This window comes from Amaranthus tricolor, chromosome 11 (assembly GCF_026212465.1).
Source record: "Amaranthus tricolor cultivar Red isolate AtriRed21 chromosome 11, ASM2621246v1, whole genome shotgun sequence".
Taxonomy (NCBI): domain Eukaryota; kingdom Viridiplantae; phylum Streptophyta; class Magnoliopsida; order Caryophyllales; family Amaranthaceae; genus Amaranthus; species Amaranthus tricolor.
The window spans coordinates 16,537,199-16,550,459 of NC_080057.1; the positions used below are offsets into that span (position 1 = coordinate 16,537,199).

Consider the following 13,261-nt stretch of genomic DNA (forward strand, 5'->3'; position numbering starts at 1 on the left):
GTTTGAGGACAATGAGGATTATACTTTACATTTAAACTTTCTTGTATCCTATAGTCCAGTAGCAATTGTTGACTCCACTAACACACGCAAACCTATGTTGGGTTTTGATGAGCTTAATATGATAGAGAGCCCACCAAGTGTTGATAGCTCAGTAGTTATGGCTGAGCCAAATGACGGATTGCCTAATGTTAACACCTCTTCTTTGCGTTGTTCTAATAACGGTACATCTTTGGGTCATTCAAGTAATTTGAGGGAGAAGGCAGTGGCCACTCCTACTTTGTCTATTGACATTGCTCATGGCAAAGGGAAACGCACCAAACTTCCGTCTACCAAGTTGAAGGGATATGTGACTTACACCATTATTACAGTCCTTCCATCTTCTCCGTCCTTATTTATTCCAAACAAGTCCTCCAGTAAGTGCTACCCTTTAGCACATTTTATTAATTGTGAAAAATTTTCTATAGGCTATAGAAATTTTCTTGCAGAGATTTCTGCTATCCCCGAGAAATACAAGCTTTGGAGGAAAATGGAACTTAGAGCACGGAGAATTTATCCCCGAGAAAGAAATCCCTCAGGAGTAGATGAGTGTATAAAATCAAGTATAACGAGTGTTGAACGTCTTAAGGCTAGATTGGTTGTTTTTGGAAACCACCAAGTAGAAGGGATTGACTGCACTGATATTTTTGCACCAGTGGCAAAAATGACTATTATTTGTACTTTTCTTGCACTTGCAACAGCTAAGAATTAGGCAATACATCTGATGGATGTGCATTATGCCTTCTTACATGGTGATTTATCTAAGAAAGTCTATATTCCTCTTGGTTTTCAAGGAGCTCAATCTGGTAAGGTTTGTCGCCTAAGAAAGTCACTTTATGGCAAGAAACAAGCACCTCAATGTTGGTTTGTAAAATTGGTTCATTCCCTCCGTCAATATGGCTTTATTCAGTCATATTTTGATTATTCTCTTTTCACGTATACAAAAAGTATTGTTCATCTCAATATTTTAGTGTACTTGATGATTGGATTATTTCTGGGAGTGATATCGCTTCTTTGATCGCTTTTAAAAAATACTTATGCTCATGCTTTCATATGAAAGATTTGGGTCTTCTTAAGTATTTTCTTGGAGTTGAGATTGCTAGAAATCTCAATGGAATTTATTTGTATCCACGGAAGTATATGTTAAATATTATATTTGAAATAGGTAATTTAGGTTCTAACCTACAAGATTTCTTATGGAGCAGAACCATCAATTAGCGCGTTCTACAAGTCCTCTCCTTGATGATGTGGAACAATATCGAAGGTTAGTTGGTCGATTATTTTATTTGGCATTCCCTAGACCAGACTTTGCATACTATGTTCATGTCTTGTCTTAGTTCCTTCATGCTCCTAGACATGATCACTGGGATTCTGCCATTCGAGTAGTAAGATATTTGAAGGGATGTCCTAGACAAGGTGTTCATCTTCGTTCTAATTATGATTAATAATTAAGTGGTTGGTGTGACTCCGATGGGACTAGTTGTCCTGTCACGCGTAGGTCTTTTTTAGGATGGTTTGTTTTTCTTGGTGACTCATCTGTTTCATGGAAGACAAAAAAACAGGTTACTGTTGCTCACCCTTCTGCCAAGGCTAAGTATCGCTCCATGGCTAGTGTTACATGTGAGCTTAAGTGGTGGAAAAGCTTGCTTAAGAGTTTGGGTGTAAATCATTCAACAGCTGTGAGGCTCCATTGTGACAGTATATCAGCCTAGTATCTTGTTCAAAATCCAGTGTTCCATAAGCGCACCAAACATTTAAAAGTTGATTGTCATTTCTTACGTTACACTATTCGAGATAATATCATTGCTCCTTCCCACGTCTCTACTTATACTCAGTTAGTAGATATTTTTACCAAGGCTCTTGGACTAAGTCAGTTTATGTTTCTTTTTAACAAATTGGGCATTTGTGATCTTTATGCTCCAATTTGAGGGGAGATGTCAGAAATATCTATAGTGATAATATCATTAGGAATAATTTTAGAATTAATTTTGGTATGTAAATATTTGATTGAATATTTGTAGGAGTAATTATAGGAAGTCTAGTTGTATATACTTCCTCTGCTCCATGTTAGTTGCACCAAACAAATTTTTAAGCAATCTAATATGTTTGTCGGATAGTTTATATCTAAAGTTATACAAAATTAAAAATTATAAAAATCTGATATTATGAAAATATGTAACGAGATGAATAAAATAAGATCCCAAATGACTATTTTTTTCTCATATGATAGGCAAAATATGTAAATTACCACAGAATGATGAATAATGTTAAAATTAATTTGGTGCAAGTAATATGAAACGGAACAAGTATTTCATATGTTATGTGCAATATTCTCACAGTGAAACACAACTCAAAGCTTTTCAAAATTCCTTTTATTTTTTAATTTGGTTTATTTAAAATTGGCTATTACAAACTTTGTGATGTACCAGAGCTATTAAAAATATCTTATAATTTATAATGAGATCTTATTAAATATTTTATTGATATATGTTTATAAGGTGATGTGTTAAAGGTAACACTATTCGAATATGATGTTCAAGCATACGATAATTCAAGCAAAATCATGAATACGTCATTTGAGGCCCCACAAACGTAAGTTGTTAAGGTGAAATATCAAACAAGATTGAAAATTACCATACATTATTAATATCAACTTTTACGAATTCAATTTATTCACATGAAACCATTGCAATTGAATTTAATATCGTTATTAAAAATAGAATTTCTTGAAAATTCGCGTGTGTAGTATGCACCATACCAATTAGTACTTATCAATAGCTGAAGTACTATTTATCACTTTGGAAAATGGCAAATAATTATAAACCAAAAAACATTTGATTTTTTGTTATTTTGAGAAATTTCTTTTTGCCCTCGTGTAATTTCCCTAAAATACAGTAACCCATTTTCTTTCGTCCATCTTCTTCTTCTTGCATTCATCTTCTTTCATTAATCTTCAAATCCCTTTAATCATGTCTTCAACCACTATCTCCTTTATAATTAATTTAAATTCCAAAAGTGCAATGCTATTTTGTAGAATTTTTTTTGTAAAATTTACTACCATTAATCTTTTCCAAAACTTATGTCTTTAATGTAAAATATTCCTAAAATTAAAAGTTAACATATAAGTTAAAATTCCCTAATGGTACACTTTGATAATATAAATCTATTACCCAAGTCCCAAATTACCACTTATTTTAATTTTTAATGGCATATACAACAAGAGAAATAAATTTAATGAGATGATTTGACTTGGAAACTACTGTTTTAAATAATGACAAGTGATGAAAGAACAGAATTGATACCAAACATATAACGTATTTGTATTTATTTTAACTAAATAAAAAGTCTATCAATAATTAATTTTGTATAAAAAACGGCTGTCATTCTCTGAAATTCAATTAGCAGGCTTAAATGGCCGCTAGCCCGCTTATGTCTACCTAATTGACATTAATCAACTTTATTTTCTTTCAAGTAATTAAGACAAGCTCATAGCCAACACATATGGAGTTTTTAAATTTGTGTTTTATACTCTTTTTTTTCTTTTTTGATCTTCCACATTACTATAATGGGTGGTTTCAAAAGTTCTTCCACTTTAGAATACTTTCTATTTTTAAAAAGTTTTTATCCCACTTTTACCCCTTAAAACCCTCCTTTTCTTTTAATGTACTCATTTTCTTTTATTCATAATTATTTTCTCTCTCATACTTTCAATACAATCATTACTTCATACTACTATTTAATTAAAATAATACCCACTACAACCTCGTACTTCCAATACAATCATTACTTCACACTACTATTTAATTAAAATAATACCCACTACAACCCAAAGATTCTATCTTTCTCAATATATGTGAAAAACTCAAAGTAAAAGATAAAAAAGAACGGAGGGAGTATTTACTTATTTATATAATAAGATAATCTTTTTTTATTTAGAACCCAGGTTTCTCCATTCAATAATTAAGACTGTCTTTTTCACTAATGAAGTTTTCCATTTATTTTCTATTTATTTTCAATCGAGTGTTGACAGACTTAAATTTTAATAATTTTATATTAACGGAAAAATTGAATCATCTCGGATGTTGCCTATTTGTATTTGCTAAAGATAATCATCCACAATTCTATGTATCGACTATATTCTAATACTAGTATAAAAAACTTAGAAAATAGAGAAATTTATATAAACAATGATGTAATACTATTATATATATATATATATATAAATTATGACTTTTAAAAAAAGCAATTATAAATATTTATTAGAATAATTTGCAAAGAAACACCTTATAAAACCAGTTTTTTGTAAAAAAACACCTTTTAGAATTTTTTTGTAAAAAAACACCTTTTAAGAGACTTTTTATTAAAAAAAACACCTTAAATCAGTTTCCGGTGACTTTTGTCAACTTTTCGGCGTTGACTATGCCATTTGTCAACTTTCAGGCGTTGACTTTTGAGCTCAAATGGCATAGTCAACGCCTGAAAGTTGACAAAAGTCACCGAAAACTGATAAGGTGTTTTTTTTAATAAAAAGTCTCTTAAAAGGTGTTTTTTACAAAAAAAATTTTAAAAGGTGTTTTTTTAAAAAAAAAACTGGTTTTATAAGGTGTTTCTTTTGCAAATTTTCCTATTTATTATGTTTAATTTTTTTTATAAAAGTGTGATAATTGATAAAAAATAAAATAAAATTTAGAAAATAGAGAAATTTATATAAACAATGATGTAAATATATATAAAAATTTATTTTTAATAAGCAATAAAGATTTTAAATAACAACTCAAATGACTTATAACATCTCTTAGTATATAATATTCAAGATCACAAATTTCATCATTCTTATCATATATTTATTATTTTCAACGGCTGTAGAAATTACTCAAGTATTAAGAGTTGATAATAAGACTTATTCTTAATTAATCATAAAGATGTTATATTTATTCATAGAATTTAAGTAGGAGTATAAAATATTCGTATTATCATTACTATTTTATCTTATTTTTATATGATTAATATCTATGATTATTATTATACAGTACCTATGTATTCTAAATTTAAGCAAACATTAATTAGGATATAATTTATTATAAAATTAAATATGGCATTAACTAATTGAAAGATTAATTTATTATAAAAGAAATTTGTGAATAAGAGGTTAAAATATTATTCTAATATTTGAGTATATAAATCTTAATTTTAATTTATTTAATAATAAAATCGTCAAATTAAATAGAGTGATAAACAAATTCAGTTATAAATGTATATATTTACTTCAAGTAATTCTTTATTCATGACATTTAGTAATAAATAAATTCAATTATAAATATGACAGAAATTGAGGTTTATTCCATAAATGTAGTTACAAATAATTAAATATATATGTAGTCAATAAAATGATTCCTAAATTTTTGCTATTATGGATTCTAGATGTTATTTGTAAGAAAGAATTGTAAGCTTTAAATTAATGAAGGGAATTTCATATGGTAATCTTGAGTTTTTAATGGCTTTTTCACAAATGCTGTTTAAAATTTGCATGGTGACATTCAGTTTCCAAATTTTTCATGTGGTAAACAAAATGTTAAATTTTCTGTTAAAATAAATATTTATTTTGATTGAATTTTAAAATAATTGGTCAATAAGGATGATCACAATAAAATGTCATTACGTTGGGTAAAAATAGCGTAAAGTTAACAAAAAACTTCTCTTTTATCTACCATGTGGAACAGTTAAAAGGTCAAAGTTACCACGTGAATTAAAATATATTTGTCTTCTATATGAAAAAGTTAAAAATTTAGGGATGCCTCCATTAATCAATTAAAAATATTTGTTGTATTTACTGTTTTGATTCTTCAATTTCCCATTTAAGATTGATTATGTACCAAAATCTAATTAAGTTTCCATTTTTTTCCATCTAAAAATTGACATTCTACTTAAGTATATGCCATGTTGGGGGACTTTAACTAATAGGAGTTTTCCAATTGTCAAAACTTCTCTTAAATTGCCACTTATCATTAAATGTACCATCTTTAATATGTATTATGGTTACAGCAATTCTGTGTTTTATTTGCCAAACAAAACTACTTGTGAGTTATGATTTGTATTTCTCGATAATAAACCACATACATATACAGTTAACAAATACGTCGTCAGATAATATTTATTCAATTATACAATCATTATACTGTTATATAAAATTATATCATTTATCATGTTTTATTAGAAATATTATAATCTAAGAAAAATAAAATACAATTTTATTTCTTTTAAATTTAATTTTATAGGTACATTCAAATTAACTAAATTTGTATATATTGCATGACTTCTATACTAGTATAACTAATAAAGTACGTGGGAATAGATTATTAGAAAATAACAAAAATAATCAATTTTTATCTTGAGTGGATAAACAAAAAGTGGAATGAATAATATTGTCAGTTATTCTGATATTATAATAACTTAGTAAATTATCTATGCTTCTTAGCCTTATACATATAAATATGTAGATGATGTTTACAATTAATATTGTCAGTCATTACTAATGTAAAGTTGCGTATATTTGACTATACAAATCTCGTGGAAACGAGACTCAAATGATATTAATTGTACAACAAGTTATAGATTTTTGCACCTTGGAAAAAAAATAGAGAAATGGTTGTTGGACGGCTTATGTCTACCAAATTGAATTAAATCCATTACATATTGTTTTAAGTAATTAAGAAAGGCTCATAACCAAGGAACAAAAAATAAAATATTTATTGTTTCAAGATAATTGATGAACATACAAGGTGAGTTAATGTAATGCAACAAAAAAACGTGAGGTCCTCAAACTTAAGTAGTAGTATACCCATCAATATAAGGTGATCTTCTTCAATGTTGTAAGGGTCATTATTATTTATGTGCATAAAAACATAAAACTGTAAAAGCAAATACCAATTATATATTCTTTCTTCATCCAAAACAATAAGCCAAGGGAAGCCACAACATTTAAATTACAAATTTTTCATCGATCAATCTTCTATTACAGGTAAAATTTTGCTTCCATAATATGTTTTATTGCGTATTTGCATTCAGTTTATATTTTGTCATTTTCCATTCTATCAAATACTAGTACTAGTATAAAATATAATGTTACAGTATATAACGTATCATGAGGTTATAACTGTCAATTTTATCTTTTGGTTAAGTTGATTCTTGACACATGGGATGTACTATTTGATTTAGTCGTCTTATATTTTCATTTTAGATAGAAATACTTTTTTCACCATAATATCACCTAATAAATTGTGCAAATATGCTATATATTATATTATTATCACTGAGTTTTGTTTACAATGTCGGACCCATGAGAGTAACATCACAAACCAACTTCTATCGTATATGGTACATAAATAAAAGTCCTTTAATTTGACGTTATTTCCCTTGAAAAGTTGAATTTAAATATATCTATGAAATAAATTTGTTTGAATTTGGTTGAAATAGGTTTTGAGAACATGAGTATTTGAAATTTACAAAAATTTAAATATTCCTTAAAAGTGTACAAATTCAATATTCACGTCCCTTGGGCAATTACTAATGATAATATATTATAAATTCTCATAGTCAACCAAATAATAAAGCCCCATTTCTAGGAATCTAACAAGAGAAGTAAGTTCCCATAAATGAAGAAATTTTCATACCACTTGAAACCCAAAACTCTAACGACTCGTTTGGTTAGTGGTATTAAATGTTGGCAATGGAAATGATTTATAATGTAAATTTCATCAAAAGTTCTATCTTATTCTCATAGTAATGAAACTTTAATTAAAAAAAAATTTTTTGTTTATAAATTTCCATTATCACCTAATAACACATCTCCCAATATTAATGCATTGAAATAGATTTTATGAAGAAAATAAGATGATTGAAGTTAGAAAAGCATGGCCAATAAGGTAATCAAAAGATTTTTCAACCAAAATTACACTAGTTTTCATTTCCCTTAACACGGTCTATTACCAACTACCAAACAAGCCGTAAATACTAGCCAAATCGCAATGACCCAACTACAAGAGAGATGCTCCACCAATGGAGATATATCTTCGAAACCAAGTGGAGCATGCATGAAGGAGTTAGACGCTAGCTTCTTCAATTCTTATTCTTTAATTGTAATGCTAACCAAACAACTTTAATGTTTCAATTTATATGTGTGAAATTTAAAGCAAATCATTCACCTTCAATCATCAAACAAACTAATAATTTTGATGTAAATCAACAAATGACAGTTTAACAGAATGTTGCCGTGTTTAATTTTTTTATTGGTTCAATATTTATTGGTATAGATTTTGCATTGTTTATAATTTAGTGCCTGATATAATTTTGCACATATTGAATGATGATTGACTATGATTTTTGCAATAAAATCAATTTGCATTTTTAAAATATTATTGCCATTTGTATTGGTTAATGTTGGCTTACATGGTACATATAATAAACTAACATGTTATTTTTTAGCTCTACTAAATAATTATTTAATTGAGTAACTTACCGTTTTAAAAGCAGAATAAATTGAATGATTATTACTTAGATTGAGATATACAATTTTGTTGCATCAAATGATATAAACAATTTCATATATATATATATATATATATATATATATATATATATATATATATATATATATATATATATATATATATATATATATATATATTAGCAATTATTATTTCATATTTAATATATAAAGTCTTTATTATTACGTATCTTTGAAAATTATATTTATATTTATCTTCATACTAAGATATTTGTGCATTGCATGAGATTTTATACTAGTTATTAATTATATCTTATTTTTAGCTTATCATAAAAGACATATAAGATGAGATTTATGATCGTAGTTTTGTTAATTTTGAATTATATTTGATTAAAGTTGTTATGTAGGAGTACTTGTTAATTTTTATCTCTGATATAGATGTCATATGACTCTTTATTAATGAATCATGTATTATTCAAAAAAAAAAAAGATTTATTCCTTAGTATAATATCATTTATTTCTTAAATATATTTTGGTTGGTACTTATTGTCTAAATTGGATCAGATTTTTGAAGTTTGAAAATGAAAAATAGCATAAACAAAATGTTAATAGATGGAGCAAGCATAAACAAAGAAGAAGGTGCATTGATATCATCAGTAAAGGAGATACGTCGTGTGGCAGACACTAACCAATTAAGGCTAAGACATTTAGAATTAGCAGTTGCTAATTTAACAACTATTTGTAATGCAATTAGGAATGATATGCGTTGTTCACCTGCTTCTGCTACAAACAGTACTACTGATAATGTGTTGGGAGTTCAAATGCAGCTTCTCCTTCACCAGGCTGCTTCTTTGGGTATTATTAAAGACGACAACACTAATTATTCCTTAATTAAGCCACCAGGTAATTACTAATTTCTTTTATTTATAACTATTAAATTAAATAAATCGATTATTGTGATAAAAAATTGTTTTTTAGTCACAACTATTTATATGGAAGGGTCATAGAATGTAGATGTTACCTTATGAGATTAGATGGGTGGCTTGTTATGTTGAGTTAGACTTACTGTCAATGTCAGCATATAATCCAAGAAACACAAGTTGTACGTAGCATATGCCAAGGAGCTAGATACAATCTCAAAATTATACCCCATGCTAACCTCGTCAAATTCGCATGTGTGATTAATCAATTATGGTAGGAACTTTATTTTTTTTAGACCAATAATTTTACCATTGTATCAGAGTTGATTGTTTCCAATATACAGGAAACAAAAAATCTTGGTCTTTCGTAGAAAATAATGTGTGGATTCGAAAAGAATGAGATGTTTCTGCCCAATTAAAAATAGGCTCACATATGAAGTGTAGTGCTGGAAAAATATCGAAAAATTATAGAGAATATCTAACATATAAGCTTGATGGGGACTCCTTTTAGTATCAATTGATTAGTTTCAGCTAAGCCGACTTCAAAACAAGAAGTCCACATTCTTATTTTCTCTCTAATTTGTATAATTGGACTATTTAACCCATCTATTTAATGCGTCTCTCGAAGAGACTATCTCTTACAACAATTTGTGATTAGTTTTATGATGATACCTCATTGAGCTTGTGTGCAGTTGATTCTCATGACAAATTTATGAACTATTTGAATTAGATACATGCTCATGTATTCAGAGAAATTAGCATGAGTTATAAAATGTCAAAATGTAATACTAACAGGGAATATAGAGACATACTCAAAGGCATGCACAAGACCATCTTCAAAGAAAGTGCAAACAACAAACCAAAAAAGTATGACAAAATCATTATTAGTCAAAAGCATGGAATCAAGCACCATAGAGAATAAAATGTCTAAGAAGCTGCATAACATGGGAACAACTCAAACAAAACCAAAGACTCCTCAACAAAACAACCCCAACAACAAGAACATCAAACAAAAAATTGGTTCTGCTAATGTTTCGCTAAAAACAAAAACAACTAGTATTGCCAATATGTATGTTAATAAATCAGCTGAAAACAATAACAGAGAAAGTAGTTTGAAGAAGAATGTGGAGAAATTACAAGAAAAAGGGTGTGTAAAACATACAATCAAGGTGCATCATGCTCATCACACCCCTGTTAAGATGAATTCACGTGCTGTAGCTGATCTTAAACCTCGCAGGAAATGGAGCACTGCTGAAGATATTACTTTTAAAAAGTGGAGTTGAGCTGCATTTATTATGAATATCAGCAATGGAAAATATCATGTGGATACAGTTCATAATTAGCAAAGGATATACTATCTCAAACCATATGATAATTGGAGAAAGAGCTCCAATGATTTATAAAGTGTGCACACTAAATTTATCGACGTGGGACAAACCAAGTAGAGTTTTCGCGAAGAAATTGACAAACCTGTAAATTTAAATTATATAGTCTACAACTTCATAATTTAATTTCTTTAAAAGCGCTTGACATTTAGTTGAATAAGGATTGTGTAAGTTCATTATTGCGAATGATAATAGTATGATCAATCATCATGATTCTGTTGTGTTGTGAATGGGTTGGAGAGTTTGGTGAAGAACAACAAACAAACTAAAGCACAAAAAACACACAAAATAAAGCAACAACATCAAAGAGCAAACACACATGAATTATATGAGGTATCTAAGGATAACTCCCTCAAAACAAATTTCTAATTGTTAATACATCAACATACATTAATGACTCAACTCATACAAGCCTTGAGAATACTCTCTCAAGGTAAAGATTGAATCTTTAATATCAATCTCACACAAACATGCAAATATAAAGAGGAAGAACTATAATGGTTGAAACCCTAATTGCCTCTCTTGTATTAGCCTCTCAGTAACTTTAATGATGTTCTAAGACCCTTTTTTATAGTCCCACAACATATTAGGAGACTCTAGGACAAAACCCCACAAATTACGCACATAAAATAGAAACTATCGCTGAACTGGAGTTGATGGTTGCTTGATCGAGCACTCCCTGCTCGACCTATCAAGCGGAAGTCATCAGGGGCTTTTGACCTTTGTTATTGATGCTGCCTTGCTTGAGCATTCCTTCAATCGTGCCTTGTCTCATTCAAGGTACACGTCATACCTCATATTGAGTACTCCCTTGCCATCATTAAGGCACACCAAATCATTATCATTGATCACTTCATTGAGTGATCCAAAGCATATACTTTCATGCTCCTTTGAACACACACCATTATTCTTAAATGTGCAAGATAGAGCATGGGAAACCAAGTGATCAAAGCTATCACCAATGACATGGGAATTGGATCTTGCTTCTACAATCTCCCCCTCGAGACCAATTCCCGCATCATTATAAAAGGTCATCTTCTTGGGTGACTTGCAATCATCATCAATGTAGCCTAGGCAACCACTTTTAACTTGTAGCACATACAAGCTGCTTTCACTCCTCCTCCCTTTCATAAGCACCATGCTCCCTTAATGACCTTCAAAAACCCACTACTAGCTTTGAAGGTGCATTCATTTGCTTCCAATCTTCCAAGTGAAATGAGATTCCTCTCAAGCTTAGGAACATACCTCACCTCATCTAGCTTCCTCTTGACACCATCATGTGTTACAATAACAACTTAACCAGTACCTTTTACCTTCACCCTCTCATCATTAGGCAGAGTGACAAAACCTCATCAACATAGCGAAGCATAGAAGTTTTTTTTCTCACAACAAATATGGAATGAGCAACTGGAATCCATCACCCACTCCTTACTATGAGTCACCCCCCCCATCAACTAGAAGTGCACCATCATAGCTGCCATCATCATCAACAAAGCCTAGAGTGGCACCTTCGCTACTTTCACCATCTCTTCTACCACTCCTCGAGTCTTTCATCCTCTTGAGGTCTTCCTTTATCTCCTTGCACATCATTTGAATGTGCCGTTTCTTCTTACAATAGAAACACTCTTTGTTACTATAGTCATTTCTCCCTTGAGACTTTCCCTAGCTTGATTACCCTTCTCCTTAGCTCTCCCCTAAAACCCTCACCAAATAGTGCCTCACTATTCCCCTTCTTCTCATCCCCATTATGCCTCTCCATGAATGTATCATTCTCTCTCAACGCTGCCAATGCTTAATCGAGTGTGATCAGTGTAGCATTATTCAGTCATTTGACAACCGAATTGCGATTAGGTTTGACCGTCCCCAACTGTGGTTCGTTCGCGAATTAAATCGGTGAAATAAACGATTCAAAAAGTAGAATAAATTTAAGAGATAATAAAAAGGAGAGCATGATATAAGATCCAACCTGTAGTTGTTACCATGAAATGTTTCTGCCATGGAAATGTTACATGAAGGAGGCTGAAGGCATGAAGAAAGAGATAGAAGGAAGCAGATTTATTTGGACCATTAAGGTTAGGGTTTGAAATGGATAAGTGGGCTTTTGAACTACCACGTGACCTTTGATTTTCCCAACATTTTGACTATTGTATTTTATTTTTTCTTTTTTAGAGCTTTTACAAGTGTGGTCTTTTCAGCTTTTCTTTCCTTTTCTTTAATGTATTTTATCATTTTATTTTGGACTGCTAGTATTTTATTTTTCTCTTAAATAACAAGTTCTTTTTATTTAAAAACCTTTTAATATTTTTTCATGCCTTATAATAAAATAATATGAAAAACTTGCACTAATCATCAACCAAAAAATGGAACCAAACAACCTAAGCGAACGAAAAACATATATGCTAACTAACGAATCACGA

The 13,261-nt window shown here is 29.7% G+C and overlaps 1 protein-coding gene across 1 annotated transcript; it reads left to right on the forward strand.

Annotated features, from left to right (window-relative positions):
• The first annotated feature begins 6,972 nt into the window (after positions 1-6,972).
• On the forward strand, positions 6,973-10,995 carry LOC130827181 (uncharacterized). The gene is made up of 3 exons (XM_057692833.1): positions 6,973-7,054; positions 9,104-9,442; positions 10,255-10,995. The coding sequence occupies exons 2-3, from the start codon at positions 9,121-9,123 to the stop codon at positions 10,740-10,742; spliced, it is 810 nt and encodes a 269-aa protein (XP_057548816.1). The 5' UTR covers positions 6,973-7,054; positions 9,104-9,120; the 3' UTR covers positions 10,743-10,995.
• Positions 10,996-13,261: the final 2,266 nt, after the last annotated feature.